Raw genomic sequence first — 23,520 nt, 5'->3', positions numbered from 1 at the left:
TAACTGTAACTTTTTGAAAATGATTCTTTACCACTTCCTAAATTCTCTATTGTTTCCTCTTTATCTCAGGCTGCACTGTGGATAGGGAGGGCAGAAGAGGTGAGTCAGGTGATCAAGTAGAGAAAGGTACAGGGCTGTCTGGGTAGCAGCCTGGAAGCTTAGTGTTGACTGCCCTGATGTCCCTTGCTAGCTGTGGCTGCCCCACAGTCTCCCTGCATTGTGATGCCAAATCCCTCTGAATGGAATCCTCAAGCTGTAAGACTCCTTTAGGAGGAAGAGAGGCCTGTGTAGCTGAGTAATTAACTGCTTCTGCCTCTCCTACCTCCCACTCTGTAGGCCCAGGGAGCTAGTGTAAGGGTGGGGTTTATGATGACTGTCACCCACAGCTGGCCATCCCAAACAGAAACATTTCTCTAAAATACACACTAGGGAGCCAGGCGAGGTCGTACAGGCCTGTAATCTCACCTCTCAGGAAATGGAGGTGGGAGGCTTAGAAGTTCAAGGTTATTCCCTGGCCTGTGAAATAAGTAGCAGGCCATTCAGGGCTACACGGCAAGATCCTGTCTAAAACAAGGCGGCTGGAGATACAGCTCATTGGTAAAGGGTTTGTTAGTATGCTCAAGTCTCTGGGTTCCATTGTCAATACAGAAGAAAATAAGGGAGAAAAGAAAATGCATTCGATTCTGTACTTACTTTTGCATTACATTCAGTCAAAGCCACCCTTCTAAGGAATTCCATCTTTGTCCCATGGTATAGGCCCATTTTAAGAAAAACTTGAATGTGCCACACCATTTCTGTTGGCTTTTATAGCCACATAAAATCTAACCCTTGCATTCTTCTCTGGAGGAGTGTATCATTCTATTTCTGATGAAGGAACTGAGACTTGAAGCATGCCTAAGAACACCCCTGGTGTATCTGATTCTTGTGTTTTTCTGTCTCACCTATTCCAGCTTCAGATTGGGTCTAGAAAGGACCCAGAGCTAGCTAAAGGTGACACAGGAGAAGACACAAAATCAGCACTTATGACAGTCAAGAGGTACCTTCTGGAAGTCTGGAGCCCTTCTTCTTTCCCAGCCAGACTCTTACTAGAAACATTTGCAAGAAATCACTCTTAGGAGCCTTTGATGAGTAGAGTCCCCACAAGAGAGAAACAGGGTCTAAGCTCTGGTTCTGCCCTTTAGGTAGGTCGCTTCCATCTGGGAGCCGCCCCCCTTTAAGATAGGGTCTTCTGTAGCTTAGGTTGACCTCAAGCTAGCTTTGTATTGGAGGATAACTTTCAACTTCTAATCCTCTTGCCTCTCTCTCCCAAGTGCTGGGAATACAATTTCGTACACCATGCCCAGCTTACATTTAGGCAGGGTCTCAACCTTGGAGCACTGGATGTCACGGAACTCACTATGTAGACTAGAGTGGCCTGGAAATCGTAGAGGTAGCCAGTCTCCGACTCCTGAGTGCTGGGATTAAAGGCATATAAACCTGTGCTGGGCCCCAGCTTAAATTTTTGAGTACATAAAATGGCTCAGTTACTGAAAGAATTAACAGAGACAAGATTTACCACGTAAATAACTTTGTAAACGTTATTGCCAAGAGATGATAAATTATAGTTCATTCTGGGCTCTGAAGTCTTATTGCCCTATACCTTGAGAAAACTATGCTCCAGTTTTCTCCTATGTGAAATGAAGGTAAGAGTAAAATCTTATGTATAGAGTTGTAAGGGTTCAAGCCTCGGAAGTAATCAGCACATAGCAATGACTCTGTAGTTCTTATGAGTATAGTCCTCTAAGTGTAGGTATTTTGGGACCTCAGACGACGCCCCACCTCCGTCTCCATTTGGTCCCGCCCCCTCCCAGCGAAATCCCGCCCCAAGCCGGCCCCAGGTTCCCCGGCCACCAAGGGGGGCGCCAGAGATGAGGACAGCTTTCTGGTAGAAACGGGCGACGCTCTGGCTGACAGCGGCTCTCCTCTGTGGTTAGCGGCGGCGGCGCTCTAGGCGGCGGGTTGTGAGGGGCGGGCTTTCTGTGGTGCGGCCGGCTGGCAGCTATGGCGGCCGTTCGCGGCCTGCGAGTGTCTGTGAAGGCTGAGGGCCCGGTTGGGTCCCCAGCTTTGGGGCTTCCGTCGCCCGAAGTGGAGTCCGGCTTGGAGCGTGGCGAGCCGGAGCCCATGGAGGTGGAGGAGGGCGAGCTGGAAATCGTGCCGGTGCGGCGCTCGCTAAAGGAACTGCTCCCGGTACGGGCGAGGGGCGGGGGCTGATGAGGAGGTCGCCCAGCGAGTGTCCCTTGCGGGGCGGGGAGGTGGCGGGTCGCGGCGGTGGCGCAGGTCCGGGAGCCTGAAGAGGGGCGCGAGCGCCGTAGCGCCGGGGCCGCGCTTGACTCGGAGAGAACCGGAGCGAGAGAAAGGACACCCGGGCGCCCGGAAATGGGTGCAGAGAGCGCTGGAGGAGGCGAGAGAGCTGGGTGAGAGTTGGGGACATCCCTCTCGCTGCCCCTCGGTGCCGGCTGGTGGCCCGGAGCGAGTGAGCTGTGTTCGGCTGGAGATAAAAGGGAGCCGCGGGCGGGAACAGAACCTGGAGCAGCTCTGATAGGAAGTGTTAGGTGGCGCTGGCATCCAGTTCTCCTGATGGGTCCTGCCCCGGAGGAGTTAGTGTCTGTTAAACCTGGCATTCGCTCTTGGCTTGAGAGGACTAGACCTGTCAAGCCGCAGACACTGGCGTTTTCGTGTTGTAAGTGAGGGGTATCATGTCCCCGTGCACCAGCTTCACTGCCTCCACTCGGCTTGGTGGTCCCAGCTGCTGACAGTGGGTATGAGGAGGACTGTGGTTTGGTAGTCACATGCTCTGTTCTTAAAGCTGGTCTGAGGCCTGGGTAGTTCGATTTTCACACACAACGTGAACTTTTCCCCCCTTAATTACACGATAGCAAGTCTCGTTTTTCCATTTGACGTTATGAGTGAAGGCTTAGGTAGTGATGACAAATGGCAGTGACTTTTGGTAACTTTGGCGTTTTCCACATTATATCATCTAGATTTGACTGCAGTTGTGACTTAGGTGTTATCCATTCATTCCGTTTAACATAGATGTATCACAACCCCCTCCCCACTACGTGCTAGACATAATCCTAGGTGTTTGATTAAGATCAAACTCCCTCTTGGAGTTTGTCCTAGCAGGGAACACAGGTAAATAAATATTTGTGTGTGTGTGTGTGTGTGTGTGTGTGTGTGTGTGTGTGTTAATTACTACGAAGAAAACACACCCTGTTAATAGGATAAGAAGTACAGTGGCCAGGCGGGATGTAAAGCAGTTAGTGTGTGTCAGGATGTATAGGGAAGTCCCCTGAGATAGTCAAATGACAAGATGGGGCAATCATGTCAGTTGGAAGGTAGCAATTCCTAGCAAGGATGACAGCAAGCACAGCGTCTTTGAGATGGAAAAGATTGTTTTGTTGGAGAAATGTTGGGATTTATTAATCTCAAAGTAGAGAGCAGACGTCAGAAAGACAGATGGCATAAAAGAAAGCAAGGCTCGGAGATGTCCAGGATATTGAATACAAAGCTGATACTTCAGTCCTCACTCTGCATTTCCCTTCCTTTTTCCATTGTATTGGGCTGTATTTTTCCCAGAGATCTAGGACTTCATGCATTTTTGTGGAGGCTCTTGCTCCACCTAGTGGCCTTTCATGGGGAATTTGTCCAGTTTGGGGAGCTATCTTATTTTTGACTTTTTGCACAAACGCTTTTAGATGTTGATTTCTATAGATATTTTCAGTTGACAGAATTACTTTATTTTGAACAGGCTCCTGTCTGGGGTCTGGAAAAGACTTGTTAGAAATGTTGATTGCTACTGTGGAGCTTGAGAGGTAGACTTCCTAGTAGCACAGGTATTAAGGTCAAGGGCTCCTCGAAAAGGACTTCAGAAAGAGCCAGTTATCAGGCTGCCTTTTGTTGTGGATTTTCCTCCCAGAATTTCTCATCTTTCCTCTTCTGTTAGGACACAAGCAGAAGATACGAAAACAAGGCTGGCAGTTTCATCACTGGAATTGATGTTACCTCCAAGGTAAGACAGGCTGTGATGATTTGTTCAATTTGATAAGCAGGTAAAATTAATACTTGGTCCTTAGGACTTACAGGTAGTAAATATTCTTTGCCTCCTTTTTTCTTGTCTGTGTGTATGTACACACACACACATATTATTATCAGATATCTTTATTTATCTATCTACCCAAGGATGCCATTGTATATCCTGAAGACATCCAGGCAACATTTGTGTGTGCTTGTATCCATGAAAAGATAATCACTGTATTTAAATGCCTGTGCTTAACCATTTCCAAGAAAGAGCTTGCACTGGGAATGTTTATTTTAATATTTATTTATTATTGTATTTGATGCATGTGTGTCTATTCTGTAGCACACAAATGGAAGTTAGAAAACAGCCTCAGATGTTGGTTCTTACCTCCAGATCTTATCACAGATTGTATCTATGGATTTAATGCTTTCAGGATTCGGCAGCAGCAAAAGTAGAATAATTTCTTGGTTTTTGCATTTCATCTAAACACTTTCAAGAAAGTCTTCTGAACCCACCTTTTTTATTAGTAGTAGTAGTATTAATATTATTTTTAGGTTTATGTATATGAGTGATTTATTTGCATGTGTGGAAGTGTGCCACATGTAGACCTAGTGCCTGAGGAGATCAGGAGAGTGCTTCAGATCCCCTAGAACTGGAGTTTCATATAATACTGGCTGCCCTGTGGGTATTGGGAACTGAACCTGGATATCCCCAAGAACTGTCAGTGTTTTTTTTTTGTTTTGTTTTGTTTTTCGAGACAGGGTTTCTCTGTAGCTTTGGAAAAGCCTGTCCTAGAACTGATTCTGCAGACCAGGCTAGCCTCAAACTCACAGATATCCTCCTTCCTCTGCCACCTGAGTGCTGGGATTAAAGGCATGCCACCACTGCCTGCCTCTAACTGCTGAGCTGTCTCTCCACCCCGCTCCTACCTTATTTTTGAGTCTCTCTCTCTCTCTCTCTTTGGTTGTTAGCCACTATACTGCATACTTTATTCTAGTTGGCCTGCACACTGGGGGATTCTCCTATCTCTGCCTCCTATCTCCCACTCTGCTATAAGAATGCTGGAATTACAGACATGTGTCACCATGTCTAACTTTTACATGGGTTCCAGGAATCCAGATTCAAGGTCGTCAGGGTTACTTGGCAAGTACTTTTAACCACAGAGTCATGCTATGTCCCTGGCCTCAGCAATGCATACTTGGATGTCATTTGCACTCTTTAAAAATGTGTTTTGTTTTTACTATCTATGAAAACATTAAAAGCGCCCAACATGTAAATAAACCCTGGTACATGTCTATTCCTCATTGGTTACCAATATAGAAAAACAGAGTTTTCTAGTTGTGTGTGCGTTTAAGCTTTGAGGGCCATGCCAACTGAATTATTTTCAGCACCTGACAATGCTGGCCTTTTGCTAAGTGATTGCTCTTACCCTTGTGCCACCTTCATTGTTACACCTCCATATGATAAACAGTGCATTGCTTTAATTCAGCTTAGACCTTTTTCCCCCTGGTTTAAATGTGTCTAGTTCAGTTTGAAACAGAATTTTCAATTTTATATATGTAATATATATGTGTTTTTTCTGGTTTTTTGAAACAGGGTTTCTCTGTGTAGCCCTGGCTGCCCTGGAATTCTCTCTGTAGACCAGGCTGGCCTTGAACTCAGAGATCCACCTGCCTCTTCTTTCCAGAGTTCTAGACTTAAATATGTGTGCTTCCCAGCTTCAATTATATTTTTTATTTTGTATGTATGTTAGTGTTTTGCCTACATGTATTATGTGCATGCTTGGTACCTGCAGAGGTCAGAAGAAGCCATCAGAACCCCTGGAACTAGAGTTACAGATAGTTGTGAGCTGTACCATGTGGATGCTGGGAACTGAACCCAGCTCCTCTGTGAGAGCCACTAATGCTATATACTGGATGCTTAAAAACAAAAATAAAAAGAAATATACCATACTTGGCTTTTTATAGTTTCTCCATCTCAGTTTATTTCAGATTACTTAAAGGCCCAAAGAAATCTTAGCATTGTCTAGTCAGGAAAATAGTACAGTGTGAAAATGTTCTCATTGTAATTAAAAACTTTACTGCTCTTAACCCCATATCATTTTCTAGTACATAAAACAGGCACCTAGGAGAAAAGATTTTATACTTAAACTGCTCCCCCACCCGCACATGCACACACCATAGCACACACATGCTAAGAAAAGTAGGTTGTTGGTGGTGCTAGGAAGACTTCAGTGTAAAAGTGAGCATAACTGTTAGGAACTAACAGGATCATTGCTGCTTCCTCAGTGCCACAAGAGTTCTTTAGTTCGGCCTTCAGGCGACTGCAGTTAGTGAAGGGTCTTGAGCCATCGGAAAATCACAGTTGGACCTGAATTTATTTTCACTCTTGGAAGAAACCTACAAAGCTAAATGGCTTTTCAGCAAAGTGTCATTGCTCTTTGTCACATAAAGATGAAAACAGGCAATTCCATGCATGTGAGGCTGGAATAGAGGAGACAGTGTTTTTGCTCTGGTGTTATTTTTAAATGGGGGTGTGAATTTTAGGGGGTGGACCATTCAGGCAGACATAATGTGGAAGAGCATAATAGGTGTGATTACCCTGCTCACAGTCAATGTAAAGTGATAATGGTAGTTGTGGAGTTCCTAGAAATAGCACTGGATCAGATCTGCTCTTAGTGGAAATATTTCCTCCAAACCTCTTTCCATTTTTATATCGCCATTTCTGCACTAGGAAAATTGAGAAGTTAAGGTTATTTGTTGTAACTTCTTGGTGTGATTGTTGATAATACATGAAGTATCAGAAAACTTTATAAACAAGTGTTCATTGATTTCAGTAGGGCTACTGTAAGCTGTGCACTGTAAAACACATTCAAGACACAGGTTGCTTATTTCTTCTGAATTATTTTAAGGTTGCAACATGCTGTTTGTTGCTGTTGTGATTTAATTTTCCTCATCTTCCTTTTATCTCTTTGATTTTTTGTACTTTCTAGGAAGCAATTGAAAAGAAAGAACAGCGAGCCAAGCGCTTCCACTTTAGAGCAGAAGTAAATCTTGCCCAAAGAAATGTAGCCTTGGACCGAGACATGATGAAGAAAGGTACAGTGTGTTTGTTTGGGGAAAATTTTTTCATACTTTTCTAAGGGTAACTTTTCCCTGCCATCATTTCATGTTTCTGACTTTGTTCTGTATGTCCAGTCCTCACCTACATACCCAAGAGGAAGGGATTCTGACATCATCTGTGTAAAGGTGAGAGGCTGTCAGATGTTTCTCAGTTAGAGCTAGAACAAAGAAACAAAGGCGATTTTCAAGGGAAGGTTGTGTCCAAGATGAGATGTGCATCTCCTCCTCTGTGGACCTCCTCACCATCTGTTGTCATAGCGATGTTAGTTAGTTAGCCTTTCTTTGCTTTTAAGAATACTGGAAGTGGCCAGGCGGTGGTGGTGCACACCTTTAATCCCAACACTCAGGAGGCAGAGGTAGGCAGATCTCTGTGAGTTTGAAGCCAGCCTGGTCTACAAAACCAGGACAGCCAGAAAAACCCTGTCTTGAAAAAAAAAAAAAGAATACTGGAAGTGTCTTTCTTTTAGGGCACCTGGAGCACTTTGGGAATTGGTGGAGACTTTTATTGATAATATCAATACATGAAACATGCAGGCCTCCCATTAGTTATTGTCAAAGAGACCTAAACCAGTTGTCGATTTTGTTAAGGTATTTTGCTCCCTAGAACTCACAACAAGGCAGTTGATAGTGATGGGTTTTTGGTTTGTTTGTGGTACTAGGTGTAAACCTGAGGCTCTCATGCTAAGCAAGTCAAGTGTCACCACATCCTCAGTCCAATTATTCTTTTTCTGTTGCTTGCTTGAGGCAACATCTCAAGTAGTCCAGACTGGTTTCAAACTGAAGATAATTTTGAACTCATGGTCTTCCTGCTTCTCCCAAGTACTAGGATTACAGGGGTACACCATACTCAATAGCAAAGCAATTTATTAAAAAAGGGAACATTTCCTTGGAGTGAGCCTGCATTCTTATTACCCTCCACTCTAAATCCATGACTTGTCCTCAGCCCAGGAGTTCTGGAACATCTGGCCTTCCTTCTACCTACTGAGTGCTGTGCTGGGGTTACAGGGTTGCACCATCACACCTGTTATCTGTATGTGCCTTTATCCCTTTAACTGTCTTCCTCACTGCATCTGCTCCACCTGAAGTTTTGTTTCCTTCTCTTGATCCACTTGTCAGCTGAGATGAACTGTGTATTCCCATCTCCTTCAGAGACAGATTTCTGATTTCTTGGACTTACACATTGACTCTTGATGGAACACCATCCTTGGTATTTTTTTGAATTTTGTTGAGTTAGTAATCTTGTAAACAAACAAATCCCAAAACCATATGAGTCTAGTGTGGCTGTTTTCTTCCTAAACTCAGGTCATTTCCTATAGGAAAGATGTGGTGTCTCGAGGGATTATAGATGCTGCCTCATGAGCTGCTGCTGTGGCAGTTCAGACTGAAGTAAGCTTGGCTTGGGGACTTACTCCTCTTTCCATCAGGGTGGGGCTAATCCTTCTCAAGCCTTCAAGGCACTTCTCTTTCCCTGCTCCTTTTTAGAAATTAATGCCTAATTATGAAGTCAGCATGCTGGGATATAACTCTGGACGAGAAGGTCTGACTCCACAGAAATCGTTCTTACTCTTGTTTTTCACTTGTGTTTTGGTTCTGCTATTGGTGGCACAGCAAAACAGATTAGCAGTTTTGCCTTTTCTCTCTGCAGGCCAGAAGAGGGCACCAGATCTCATTACAGATGGTTGTGAGCCACCTTGTGGTTGCCGGGAATTGAACTCAGGACCTTTGGAAGAGCAGGCAATGCTCTTAACCACTGAGCCATCTCTCCAGCCCCTTACAGCAAACATTTAATGAGAAAAGAAAGCTATCAGCACCTCTTTGTTGTAGCTTATTTATTTATTTATTTATTTATTTTTATTTATTTATTTTGAGGCAGAGTCTCAGTATGTACCTCTGGATGTCCATTCACTATGTAGACCAGACTGGCCTGACTCTGCCTCCTGAGTGCTGGGATTAAAGGTGCCTAGAAGGCTGTCAGGGCTTTTTTTTTTTTTTTTTTTTAAAATATTTATTTATTTATTATGTATACAATATTCTGTCTGTGTGTATGTCTGCAGGCCAGAAGAGGGCACCAGATTTCATTACAGATGGTTGTGAGCCACCATGTGGTTGCTGGGAATTGAACTCAGGACCTTTGGAAGAGCAGGCAATGCTCTTAACCTCTGAGCCATCTCTCCAGCCCTGTCAGGGCTTTTGATAGGCCTGTTCATGCTGTTCTGGAAACATGGTCTTCGTTAGATGTCTTAACAGTCACTTTGTACTCACCAGGAGCATTTGGAAAGTGAAGTAAGGTGACAGGTTACCTGCAGTGTGCCACCCGCGTTCCACCATTGCCAGTTTGCTGTGTGTTTGCTTCCAGTCTTTCTGGGGATGGGCATCGTTTCTGCTTTTCCCTTTGTAGGATACTGCTTTCTAACAGTCTAGCATCACGTTTTCTGTCACTGTAATTGACCCTTTCCCTCTCCCGTGCATGTTTGATAGGTTGTGCCCACTTGAGTGCTAGTGTGGGTTTTCTTAGAGCCTTTTCTTTTCTTTCTTTCTTTTTATTATTCTATGTGTCTTTAACATCATGTATCTTGATCTTATTTATTTCCCCTGTCCCTTCGCATCTGCCCTCCACTCCTGTACCCCTCATAAAGCAAAATGTAAGAGAAAAAAGGGAAAAATTAAAAATCGAGTCATAGAAGCTGCAGTATGACACAGTGAGTCGCACAATAAACCCCTTTGACCGTGTATCTTTACTTGCAAGTGTTCATTGCAAAGAGTCTGGTTTGAGGCCTCTGGTTTCTACTACATTATCAATGCTGGGCCCTCCCTAGGACTCTTCTTGGATATCCTGTTGTTGCCTTGTGTTGTGGAGATCCTGCAGCTTTAGGTCTGTTGGTCAGGTCCCCTTATGTGCTCCAGTAGATCATAGATGGGGTAGTTGTTGGGGTGGGCCGAGTCATAACCCTGTTTCCCAGCCTGGGCAGCTGTAGGGTTGGTCCGCCCGCCAGTTCTTCCCCTCACCACCCGGATGAGCTCTCCAGCATTGCCCTGACTTATTTACCTCTTGTAGCAATGAGCAAGGGGAGGGGCAGTTCTGCTTTTATGCCCTTAGAGTTGGCTCCCACACCTATACCATTAAGGCCAGCTTTGTTGTGTTGCCCAGGCAAGGTACAGGGGCGACTCTTCTGAGTGTTGCAGCTGGTGAGGGGTAGGGACAGCTCTCCTGTTCTTATGACCCCAGGGCCAGCTTTTTCACCTGTCTCAGCATTGATGGGGGTAGGAGGAAGGACATCTCTCTCCAGTCCTTGCTGCCATATGACAGATAAGGGGTGGGGCTGGCTCGCCCACACCTCTGCCAATAGGGTTGGTTCTATTGTATTACCCAGGCTAAGTGCAGTGCCTGCTCTCCCAAGTGTTATAGCTGGTGGGGGTCATGGATAACTCTCCTATTCTCATGACTACAGGGCCAACTCTCTCATCTGTCTCTGGCGTGGATGGGAGGAGGGTCTCTCCTCCATCCATGCCACTGCAAGGTAGAGATGGGTAATGGGGACAGTTCTCCCATGCTCAAAATTTCTGGGCTGGCTTGCCCACACCTGCACCAACAGGGTTGGTTCTTAGAACCTTTTCATACTGTATTAGGGCCACTGACTTTATTTTTAATCATTCTAATCTAAGACTGAGGATTGACTTTTTTCCTTTGGGTTTTCTGAAATCTGTTTTCCCAAAGACTTGAATTATTGTCTCACTCGCTGTTGTTGGCTATATTCCTTTCCTATTGGAACATCCAAGATGATGGCCTCAGTGCCTAGCTTGTAAGCAGCACTGAGTGAATGTGCACTTCCCAAGCCCGGTGCAGTTGCCCCTCAGCACTCTGCTCTTTCTCATCCCTTGCTCTAAGTCTAGCTACCTTCTTTGGCTTTGTTTATTTTGCAATGACGTTACTGGCAAGGTGAGGGCCTTTTCCTTTGGCATTCATCCATGAAATCCTGATTTTAACAAAGTTCTTATCTCTTGTGGACTGCCTCTGACAGTTTGGTTTTCTTTTGAGAACAAACCACACGCACATGCTAGATAAGTGTTCTTTCACTGAGCTACATCCCCAGTTCTTATTTTCTTATTTTGAGTCAGTGTCTCATGGAGACTGACTTTGAACTTGGTCCTCCTTCAGCCTCAGTAGCTGGGATTAAGGCTTGTTTCCACCAAGTCTGGTTTTGACTTGCTTCTTTTGAAGAAAATTGTCCACTATTAATATGTATGTTGTCCTGCTAAATTAAAATATGTCTAGCCAGGATTTTTTATTCTTTTTCACTCTTCTTTTGTGTTTAAACTATTTTTTATCCATATTGTGAATTTTTTTTTGTTAGTGCATACTACGATGGTGTTGATACTGAGTTTTGTTATTTTTTCCTCTGTCTGACTCAATTAATTCATTTTATCAGATGGACAAATATGTAGTCTCTCTAACACCCAAACTTTTCCTCTTCCATTACTGGGAGTTGTTTTTTGTTTCCTTTTTTTCTTTTGAGACAGGGGTCTCACTGTGTAGTACTGGCTGGCCTAGATATTACCAAAGAGACCAGGCTGGCCCTGAACTCAGAGATCCACTTACTTGCTTCTGCTTCTCTAGTGCTGAGATTAAAGGCATGTGCCACCATGCCTGGCTCTGTCTTGTTTTTCGTTACATTCTGGGGAACCATCTTTTGACTTATCATAGCCTTCTAAAATCATAGCTTTTAGTTCAAGGAACTGAGAAGCCCAGGAACCACTGGGTTAAGTCAGTCAGCGTTTCCCTTCCTGTCTCTGCTCACTGTTGCACTGCTTTCACCAGTGATTATTTGCTGGGGTTAAAAAGTCCTGACGGTATCTCTGTCCTCATGAGCCTGCACTGCCAAGAGCCAAGAAAGTATTCTTTGTTTTTGTTGTTGTTTTTAGAGAATGTTTTTCTTGCAATGTAGACCTGGCTAGGGCTCACCTTGTACAACAGGGTGTCCTAGAACTCAGGGCAATTTTCCTGCCTCTGCCTTCCCAGTGCTAGAATTACAGATGCGTACTATCAACATACCATCCCTGGCATATCCCCACGCCTTTTCTTCCCTGCTTTCCTCAGTGGTAGGATTTAACAGCCTACGCCACCAAACACAGCAATATTGCCCTTTTTTATTATTGTTGTTGTTGTTTGTTTGTTTTTTGAGACAAGGTTTCACTGTGTAGCCTTGGCTATCCTGGAACTTGTTCTATATATAGACCAGGTTGACCTCGAACTCGAGATTCACCTGCCGCTGCCTCCTGAGTGCTTGGATTAAAGGTGTGCAATACCACCAGCTGACATTTTGCCCATTTTTTATTGGATTTTTTTTTCTTCTTTTGCTGTTGGGGTTTTGGAGTTCCTTTTATAGTACAGGTGTTAATTCCTTACTGGAGGTATACTTTGCAAATATCTTCTTCCAGCTTATAGGTTGTCTCTTTGTTCTGATGATTGTTTTCTTTGCTGTGAAGAAGTTTGGGTTCAGTGTAATTCATCTGTTTAGTTTTGTCTTTGTTTCCTGTGCTTTGGGGAATCTTATTCAAGGAATCTCAGCCTAGTCCAGTGACCTGAAGCTTTCCTTCTGTTTTTTCTGGTAATTTGTTTCAGATTTTACAAGTCTTTTGGGTGTTTTGTCTGCATGTATGTCTGTATGCCTTGTTCCTACAGACCCTCACAGAGCACCTGCGGGTGCTAGGAATCAAATCTGGGTCTTCTGCAAGAACAACACATTTTCTTAACCACCAAGCCATCTCTCCATCCACCCCTTAGTCTTTTTCAGGTATACCCAACCTATGCTCTGTGGGCCACATGTGTACCGGGGTAACTATGACTGCATCACAACACAAAGCTATGCATTTTCTTAATGCTTGATGAGATTTTTGGGTGTGAGATTTTGTTTTGTTTTGTTTTGTAACTTGATTACATGGTTCTCCAACATGAACTCTAGATGAAAGATATGTTGCAGTGTCAGAAGATTGGGCGTGGCTGCATACATCTTGAGTGGATAACAAGCACTAGCAAGGAGTGGAGAAAAAGGAACTAGGTACTTGTCTTACTGTTGTGACAAAATGCCTGACAGAAGCTAAGAAAGGAAGGATTGATTTTGGCTCAAGATTTCAGAGGGTCACAGTCTGTCATGACAGGAAAGGTCAAGTTTGTTAAAATTCCTGCAGTTGCCACAGCTGGGCTGACTCCAAATATAGTGCAATGGAGGGGAAAGAAAACACCTGACACTCAGACCCACAGGATGGAATCCCTCTGAGCAGAACAGAAGCTTCATCCACAATAGTGAGAATATGTGGCAGAGAAAGACTGGGACCATAGGTGGATATAACTTTCGAAGCCCCTCCCCAACACCTGCTTCTGCTATTTAGGACCAACGTCCTCAAAACTGTAGTCTATAACCTTCAAGTAGCACTCCGAGCTGAGGACGAAGCACTTAAGATATGTGCCTATAGTGTACACTCCATATTCAAACCATGATGGAGCCTTTGTACACTGTAGGTTGGAATGTAAAAAGAAGAACTACCATAGGGCCTAGGATACCACTACTAAGCCTATTTTCAAAGAAAATCAATATATGAAGAGACATCTGTACACCTGTTAATTTTGTTATTTATTGTAGCACTATTTGCATATTCAAGACAGGGAATCAAGTTAAATGCCCATTTGTGGTGTAGGGGTTAAAGCTGAGGCCATACACATACTAGCTAAACCATATCTCTGAACTACATTTCCCCCCACACAAGCTGATGAATAGATCAAGAAAAATGTAGTACATACTCACATGGAATACTTTTCAGCTATTAGAGAAAGCAAAACCTTGTCTGTCAATGTGACAACATGGTAGAAGTAGAGATCATTATAAGTGAAATAAGCCTGACACAGATAAACAGTAGCGCGTGATTCCGTGAATGAAATCTAAAATACACGAGTTCAAGAGGAGTAGATAGTCAAATGCTGGTTACCAGACTAATAGAGGGGTCAGGAAATGTTGATCAATGGGTTATAGTTATAGTTTGGAGTAAGAAAATCTGGTTGTGGAATTGTCTGAGAGGTTAATTATTGAGAACAATTATATAGTATATATTTCAAATGTATAAAGGAATGGCATTTGAATGTTTATACCAGAAAAAAGTAATAAGCATTTGCTTTACTTTTTGTTTTTGAGAAAGGGCCGTATCCTGTAGTTCAGGCTTCTCTGAAACTCACTGTGTAACCCATGTTAGCTTTGAATTCTTGGTGAACTTCCTGCTTCAGCCTTTTGAGTGCTAGGATTTCAGACATGAGTCAGCATGTTCTGTTTTCATGTATCAGTTAAAAGAAAAACATGCTTAGGAGTAATGGGAACTGAACTCTTGTTAGACTGACTTCAGAAGAGGAAGGGAGGTTATGAGGCCCTGGTTTTTATGGGATGTTTTATTTTCATGAGATTTAAAAACTTAATACTACTTGTACAGATTGAGAGGATTCTGTCATGTCCATACATGTACATACTGAGTTTTGCTCAGATGCATCCCTCCTGTCCCCATTTCCTCCCCCACTAATTACTCCTGGCCCACAGCCCCTTCTCTATTGGTCTCTGCTTGAGATCTTTTAAGGAATTAAAACCAGGTAGTAGATATACAGGGATTTATAAATTCTTAATGACATCCTTACATATTTTACAATGACAAGGGTTAAACAAGATAACCTACTTGAAGTATTTCATGGTAGCACTCAGTTCCATTTTGACCATGACTGTCAACTTTTTTTTTCACCAGCTGTAGCAACTGTTTTCAATGTATCGTGAATGAGACCAGGCTGAGTAGGTTAGCCTTGAACTCACAGAGATCCGCCTGCCTTTTCCTCCCAAGTGCTGGGATTAAAGGCGTGTGCCACCACTGCCTGGCTCAGGCTTTTTTCTACAGCCTTAAGGTGTTTGATGTTATGTAATGGTGTATTTATTTGTGGGTGTGTGCATGCTGCAGCATGCATTTAGAGGTGTGAGAACAACTTCCGGGAGTAGTTTTTTACCTTCCACCTTGTTGAGGCAGTGTCTCTATTTCTGCTGTGCTGACCCATGAGCTCTGTCTCTGCTTCTCATTTTAGAGACTGGGATTACAGATGCATGCTGCTGCATCAGGCTTCTTACGTGGGGTCTGGGGGTGGAACTCAGCTCCTCAAGTTTGTGTTGCAGCCAGAGCTTTAACTGTTGAGCCATCTCCCTGGCCCCAAGAATTTTTGATAACTTTTTTTCACTCAGTGTGTTTTTGAATTTCTGGTATTTAATCAATCAATCTATCTCCCCCCCCCCCCCGTTGCTTTCTTACTATGTTATGTTCTATAGTATTGTATGGGTAAACCATGATTTACTTAATATGGGTAAGCCATAACTTATTGCCCTCATGGCTGCTGGATTATTATAAGTAGTGTTACCCTGGACATTGTTGTGTGAGATACTTTATGACCTCATGTGCATGCTAGGGTTGATGCTGAGAATTCATAGGTTTTATAGGGTATGTGCTAGACTATATTCTCTTATCCTTGGGATATCCTTGGCCATACTTCTACTAGTAGAAGGAGCAACTCCTCCCACCTGGACAGTGTTTCATGTAAAAGACTGTTCAGTGGAAGCTGGTATCTTTTTTGATTGGTTTTAGTTGGGTCTCGTTATGTGGCCCTGGCTGGCCTAGAAATCACAGTGATCTGCCTGCCTGCCTCCTGCTGGGATTAAAGGTGTGCATCACCATACCTAGTTTAGTATCCTTTTAATATGAATTTCCAGATTAGTAGGAAGATCAACCCCTCTCTAAAATCTTTATCTGCCGTTTATATTTTCATCTTTGTGAATTGTTTGTTTACATTTTTGCCCATTTTTGTTTTGTTTGGTTTTTTGAGACTTTTTTTCTGTGTAGCCTTGGTTATCTTGGAACTAGCTCTGCTGGCTCTGTAGACCAGGCTGACCTCGAACTCACGAAGATCACCTGAGTTCTGGGATTAAAGATGTGCATCACTACCACCTGACTGAAGTTTTTTTTTTTTTAACTGATTTTTAGGATGTCTTCTTTGTGTGCGTGTGCGTGTGCGTGTGTGTGTGTGTGTGTGTGTGTGTGTGTGTGTGTGTGTATGCATGCATGTGTACGCACGGTAGTGTTTGAAACAGACTCTTAATACTGGAGCCCAGAATGACCTGTAATGAACTCTGTAGCTCATTTGACTTTGAACTTGTGGCAGTTGTTCTACCTCAGTATCCCAAATACTGGAGTCGCAGGCAGAACCATGCCCAGTGATTTGTAGGTTTCTTGGCTCTAGCACCGTGCTGTAGTTGTTTTTAGTTTTCATGCTTTAATGCATCTGAGTGTGGAGGCTGTTCTTGAAGTGTCCACCATAGGGCATTTCTCTTCTATATATAATTTCAGAATCAGATCGTCAAGTTCCATGACCAATCCTATGGGGCATTGTAGAAAGAACTGCCATTTATTTTACCATTGTTCTGTTTCCTCGGTCTGAACCCTAGAATAGATGGCTATTCTAAATCACATCATTTGCTTAATTGTAGGTCAATGGTAACCATTATTGCAGTTGGCCTTGCCATCTTGTTTTCTGTTCTTTTGAAATAATTATTGTTGCAGTTTCTTCCTCTTCTAGACCCATTATCTAAACCATTGTAAAGAAGTGCTTAGCAAGCAGTACATACCAGGTTGAAAAGAAATCTGTCTTTTTTTTTTTTTTTTTTTTTGTAGCAATCCCCAAAGTGAGACTGGAGACCATCTATATTTGTGGAGTAGATGAGATGAGTACCCAGGATATCTTTTCCTATTTTAAAGAATATCCTCCAGCTCACATTGAGTGGTTGGATGATACCTCCTGTAAGTATACCACATATTCTGTTTAGCATGCTTTTGTTTATGATTTTTAAAATATTCTTGCTATCTTTGATAGTGAATAATTATGGCCTAAACTATTTATTCTTAACCTCTGTTCTTAGCTTAGGAGAAAAACAGCTAACCTGTTAATACTATATAACAGTCATTGTGTTCCAGGAAGGTTTTCTTGGGGTAGGTCTTACCTCTAGCCCAGCCTGGTCTAGCACTGGAAATCCTCTAGTCTTTGCCTGCCAAGTGCTGGGGTTGTGTGTGCTGCCACATTCGACTTCAAGCAGTTCATAGGTATAGAACAGTTATTTTGTGGGACTGTTTGGGAGTGTAGCTTTAGACCATGTTCATCAGGCATTTCACCACCACTTTTATACTTTTTCATGAGCTGTTGTTTGCATTGACTGACAGCTGTATATAGCCAGTGAGGTTGTGCAATGAACCTAATGCTAAATCTGCTCTCAAAAAACTTACACTTGAGCCGGGCGGTGGTAGCGCACGCCTTTAATCCCAGCACTCGGGAGGATCTCTGAGTTCGAGGCCAGCCTGGTCTACAAGAGCTAGTTCCAGGACAGGCTCTAGAAACTAGAGGGAAACCCTGTCTCGAATAAAACCAAAAAAAAAACTTACACTTGAATGTGTGATGTTTTATTTTAGGTAATGTGGTTTGGCTGGATGAGATGACAGCCACGCGAGCTCTCATCAATATGAGCTCTCTGCCAGCTCAGGATAAGATAAGAAGCAGAGATACCAGTGAAGACAAATCGTCTGAGAAAAACAAGAAAGGTAACTACACACAGAGGGGCCCTTGCCCATTCTGGGCCTTTGAGTAGAGCATTATACCAGATGTTTCTGAGGTAAATTATGATGCTTGGGTACCGGTCAATAGGAATAGAGAACACTGGGCTTTTTAAATTTTATGAGATGAGGTTACATTAAGGTTCTTCTTGTCCCTCACACTCTGATTTTAGACAAGCAGGAAGACAGTTCAGATGACGACGAGACTGAAGAAGGAGAAGTTGAAGATGAGAATTCAAGTGATGTAGAGGTTAGTAATAAGGCAAAGATAACTGTAAGGCTTTATTGTAAGAAAAAATGCTTACTGTGTTTTTAAATGTAAGACTTAAAGACTTAGTAAGCTGTTTTCTCTGTCTAGCCTTAACATGGAACTTTCTGAAGGTGCAACAGACTCTCAGCCATTTAGTTTGTGTGAATGTTACAGTTCATTTTGAAATCTTAGAATAGTATTTATACTTGTGCAGAAGGAAAAAAAAATGGGTTTATTAAGAAATGCTTTGAAGTGTTACCTAACCAATAAAGTAAGGAAAAGCAGCTAGAGTTTGTTAGAAATCTTGGCTTGTGTTCATTTTGTGTGTGCGTGCTGTACCTTCAATCTGTGTCCCTAGCTAAGCATACTCATTTCAAGTTTAAAAATTGAAATGATGTTTACTGTGAACCAAATTCTGGGAACCTACTATCAAGTAAAAAAATAAAGGCCTCACCCCACTGGAGGCTACATTAGGAGACACTGTGAACACTATGAAACAGTAAAAGGTAAGGGAGAGAAAATTAGGGCTTCAAAGATAGTGTATACTGTGCCTGCAGAAAACCTGAGTTCAATTTCCAGCACCCATGTGGGATGTCTCACAGCTGCCCTCTTCAAAGCATCTAATACTGTTCTGCCCTTTGCAGACAACTACACTCATGTGCACATAACCCCACACAGACATATATAAGTACATGTAATTTTTTTAAATGTTTATGATAAAAGATAGAAAATTATAGAGATTATTCTTTTAGGCAAGGTAGTGAGAGAAGACCTGGCTTCAGAGGTCTCCAGGGGAGCAAGTACTATAACACTGATAGGTATAACAAATAGAATACTTTCTTAATTATAACTATAGAAAAAGTATGAAAAATACTTGGATTTTTATATTGAAAATGTTTTCTTTTTCTTAAGTTGGACACATTGTCTCAGGTAGAAGAAGAGTCTCTGTTAAGAAATGATCTACGTCCAGCTAACAAACTTGCTAAAGGAAATAGGCTATTCATGAGATTTGCTACAAAAGGTAAATTTGATACTGACTTTTGGTCAGAATGAGTTACTTTTCGTGTTGATCAGAAGTTAGTGCAGGTAATCCCAAACTCCCTTTAAGCAAATACTTTATGTAAATTGGTTTACTGACTGAGAAGGAATTTCTTTACATACATATTTGTTAGTGTGTTTTTATTATGCAGTGATTGGTTTCATTGTTACATTCCCACACATGCTTGTGATGTACTTGGATCCTATCCATCTTCTTTCCTGTTCATAATTCCCTCCTTTTCTCTTTATTCCTCCCCAATAGTCCCCCCTTTACTTAACTCTGAAATTCCATGGAGAAAAACAACTAGGGTACCTTGTGAGCCTTTGGTTTTGTTTTTTGAAACAGGGTTTCTCAGTATAACCCTGGCTGCCCTGGAACTCACTCTGTAGACCAATGTGGCCTGGAACTCAGGTATCCACCTGTCTCCTCCTCCTAAGTGCTGTGATTAAAGGGATGTGCCACTATATTGAGACTTTGTTTTTAAGAGAGGGAAGTTTTATTAAAGTAGAAGATTTGTAGAAGCCATAGGTGTTAAGCACAGGACCAGAATGGCATTGGCAGTGCTCAGGGTACCCTCTAACATGCAGAACCCACCACTGAAGTGCTGCTATGGGTGAAGATTTAGTTAGGGGTACACTGATCAGATCCAGGGCTTCATCCCAAAGATACCACCATGTCTGTGGTGAGAGAGCTGGCTTTGAAATGAGTGTGACTCCAAGGGCACACACTGAGTCTACCACCACGTCCGTCCTGGTCAGCACAGATAACCCAGGATGTCCAGGAGTAAAGGTGCTCTTTCAGTTCTGCTGTCACTCCTCCTGGAGTCACTGGACCAGGGACTCCCCATCAAGGTCTAGGCCAGCATCCAGCTGTGCTGGTAGAAGTCTGATCTTGCAGAAACTCCTCCTGAACCAATGTGTGTGTCACCTTTGCCTTGGTGTCTTTGGACTAGTTTCAGGTGAGATAAAGCTGAGCAGCATAGGTACTCAGTATAGTAGAAAATGAATGCTGAGGCTCCCTTTCCTTCTGTTTCACAAAGTTCTCACACATCTTTTCATAGAGGATGCTCACCTTCACTATTGCCAGCTAATAAGCCAGTAGTTTGTGCCCAGATAATAGATAGATGAACCCTGCAGTGCTGAGCTTGGCCTGCCACAGCTTCCTAGGGAACCCAGTGGTGATGGTCGTGTCAGTGTTGTGACCCATCTATCATAGTGCCATATAGCCAAAGACAGGTGCTTTGATATCCTATTTCCACATAATTTGTGTGTCCCTATGTTCCAGCAGAAGACATGTGCTTGCTGGTTGGTATCTTGTCTCAGTAGAAGATGCCACTGTTTGTCCCAGTTTGGGACAGTGCCATGAGGTTATTGCAGGGTCTTTTGGGGGGGTGATGGAGTAGGCTTTTTGCATGTAATGTTTTGATAACAGTGGATGTGCAGATATCCCTACAATATGCTAATTTTGGCTCCTTTTGGACATATATATCCAGAAGTAGTATAGATGGATTATATGGTCTTTTTGTGTTTTGTGTTTTGTTTTTGTTTTTTTGTTTTTTCGAGACAGGGTTTCTCTGTAGCTTTGGAGCCTGGCCTGGAACTTGCTCTGTAGATTGGTCTGGCCTCAAACTCACAGAGATCCGCCTGTCTTTGCCTCCCAAGACAGAGTGCTGGGATTAAAGGCATACGCCAATACTACCCAGCAGGTTATATGGTCTTTTTATTGTAAATTTAAGGCCAATCTGGGCTACGGGAGACTCTGACTCAAAAAACAAATCCAAAATCAAGTAGTCAATATTATCTTTCCACTCACAAGAAACTATTCTATTAACTTTCAGATGACAAAAAGGAACTTGGAGCAGCCAGAAGAAGTCAATATTATATGAAATATGGAAATCCCAATTATGGAGGCATGAAAGGAATTCTTAGCAATTCATGGTGAGTCAAAAACTATAAAATATAATGACTGTCTTAATGCTTTTATTAGCATATATTAATTTCACATAATAGGCTTCATTATGACATCCATGTACGTGTATATAATGTATTTTGATAGTTTGATTTTGGTCTCCCCTGTCCCTACCCATTCCTTTTCCAACTAACTCCCTTCTACTTTGATGTCTCTCTTTGGTGTGTGAGTGACCATGAGTTTCATTAGAGCTTTTTACAGGAGCATGGCTTTCTTACCAATAGTCACTAAAGGAGATCTTTCCCTCCCCACTCAACTACAAACTGCATATAAATCATGGTGTCCTGTGAGTCCCTCCCCATAATAATAGGGATTGATGAACTCAGTCTTGTGTAGGTTTTGTGCAGGCAATCACAGCTGTGAGTTTCAGAGTGTGGCAATCATGCCATAAGCAAGAACTCAGTGTTCCACCCCACTTCACCCTTCTCCAGCTCTTAAATTCTTTCTGGCCCTTCTTCCACAGTGTTTCTTGAGACTTGGAAGGAATCGTATAGATGTCCCATTTTGGTTAGGCATTCAAGAGTCTTTTATTCTCAATACTTTGTCAGTTTTAAGTCTCTGTCTTCACTGGTGACCACTGCAAAATGTTTTGTTTTGGTTTTAGTTTTTTGAAACAGTGTTTCATGTAGTCCAGGCAAGTCTCAAACTCTTATGTAGCCAGGCAGGACCTTGGGCCCCTGATCCTCTTGCCTCTACCTCCCAAGTGCTGGCTTAAAATGACAATAATTTGAACACTACTTCAGCTGTTTTTCCTCCTTCAGTTGGTGTTCTGTGGCGGAATGTCAGAACATCCTGTGGACTGAAGGAAAGTGAGGGAAACACGATTCTTAGTTGTAGCAAATGGTGTGAGAACGCTGCTTCGGCACCTAACGCTGTGCCATTGTGGAGCTGGAATGAAGTGGATTTCAGCATCCTTCTTATTGGTTTCTGATGGTGTGCTTATTTTGGCAATATTGCAGGAAGCGAAGATATCATTCCCGTCGCATTCAGCGGGATGTGATCAAGAAGAGAGCCCTGATTGGGGATGACGTTGGCTTGACGTCGTATAAACACCGACATTCCGGTAGTTGCCTGCTCAGCTCTTGGGTAGACAAACACATGTTTGGCTCTCAAAATCGTATTTTTATTCTTAACACAATCTTTTAAGGTTCCAAACTTTATTATTCTCTCTTCTTTGCCCTCACCCTCTGCCAACATAGAGGAAAGTAAGTCAAATCATGATTAATTTTGAATTGCCCATGCAAGAGGTCACATGATTTTATAAAACGGTTCTAACAAAAAGACCATATGTTACAGAGAGAAAATTAAAATAAAATTTCTTAGGAACTTAATTTTTCTACTATTAATATCAACAACTGCATGAACAAACCTTATCAGATGAACTGAATTTGTTTTCTTTTCTGGTAATGTGAGTAGTTGAGTGTTTTTACACATTGTTTTTTGCATATGAATGCTACTAAAACATGGGTTTTTTTCTTTCTCTCTTGTATGTTTATTATAAAGGAACCATTTTCATTATGCTTTCTAGAAGATTCACTTTTATTTTGAACTTGTGTACAGTCTTCTGCTTGCTTCATAGAACTAGGTATGTCAGCAGTACAGTGTGCACAAGTGTCACTGGGACAAAACAAGAGGAGACGCAGTGTGAATACTTTTGGCTGATGGATGTGTACAGAATTCTATCTTTGAAATCTACGTATTAGTAATGCACCCATTTTCTGTTACATTTTTCCAGTTTCAGTTACTTTAATATATTGTCAGCTGGGCCTGTGCCACATGACTTTAATCCTAGCACTCAGGAGGCAGAGGCCAGTGGATCTCTCTGAGTTCCAGGTTAGCCAGGGCTACACAGAGAAAATCTGACTCAAAAAACAAAGATAGTGTTGTAACCTATTCTTTATTCTAAGAAATTAGAAAGTAAACTGCCCCTAATTCAAGTATCCTAATACAGTAACTGATTTCATTTTTCATTTATTTCATTCATCTGTTTTCATAAAATTATAATTATTATAAGTATACTTTATATTTGCCTTTTCTGGTTACCACAAACATTATTCATACTTCTTTTTGAAAAAAATTTATTTTAATTATATGCGGATGAGAAGATTGGTTTGTATAGTACCTGTAGAGGCCAGGAGAGAATGTCAGATTCCCTTAGAGCTGGAGTTACAAGCCATCAACTCTGGGAACCAAACTCTGGTTCTCTGCAAGAGGAGTATGCACTCTTAACCACTGAGTCATCTTTCTAGACCAAGAGCCCATAAGCTTTAGAGTTAGTGTTGATTTTTTTAAATATTTATTTATTTATTATGTATACAACATTCTGTCTGTGTGTATGCCTGCAGGCCAGAAGAGGGCACCAGATCTCATTACAGATGGTTGTGAGCCACCATGTCGTTGCTGGGAATTGAACTCA

The 23,520-nt window shown here is 42.4% G+C and overlaps 1 protein-coding gene across 1 annotated transcript in view; it reads left to right on the top strand.

The window, feature by feature from the left end:
- Window positions 1–2,019: 2,019 nt before the first annotated feature.
- The window catches only part of Ncbp3 (nuclear cap binding subunit 3), a 31,386-nt gene continuing 9,885 nt past the window's right edge, over window positions 2,020–23,520 (top strand). The window contains exons 1-9 of the mRNA XM_038328479.1: window positions 2,020–2,226; window positions 3,983–4,048; window positions 7,050–7,155; window positions 16,918–17,043; window positions 17,707–17,835; window positions 18,021–18,097; window positions 19,010–19,118; window positions 20,974–21,073; window positions 22,064–22,167. Of these exons, the coding sequence (XP_038184407.1) occupies window positions 2,041–2,226; window positions 3,983–4,048; window positions 7,050–7,155; window positions 16,918–17,043; window positions 17,707–17,835; window positions 18,021–18,097; window positions 19,010–19,118; window positions 20,974–21,073; window positions 22,064–22,167 (1,003 nt within the window). The 5' untranslated portion in view covers window positions 2,020–2,040. The remainder of the gene's footprint in view (window positions 2,227–3,982; window positions 4,049–7,049; window positions 7,156–16,917; window positions 17,044–17,706; window positions 17,836–18,020; window positions 18,098–19,009; window positions 19,119–20,973; window positions 21,074–22,063; window positions 22,168–23,520) is intronic.

Source organism: Arvicola amphibius, chromosome 4, assembly GCF_903992535.2.
Source record: "Arvicola amphibius chromosome 4, mArvAmp1.2, whole genome shotgun sequence".
In the NCBI taxonomy this organism is placed as follows: Eukaryota; Metazoa; Chordata; class Mammalia; order Rodentia; family Cricetidae; genus Arvicola; species Arvicola amphibius.
The sequence above is the reverse complement of the archived record's forward strand: the minus strand, read 5'-3'. Positions and strand labels throughout refer to the sequence as shown.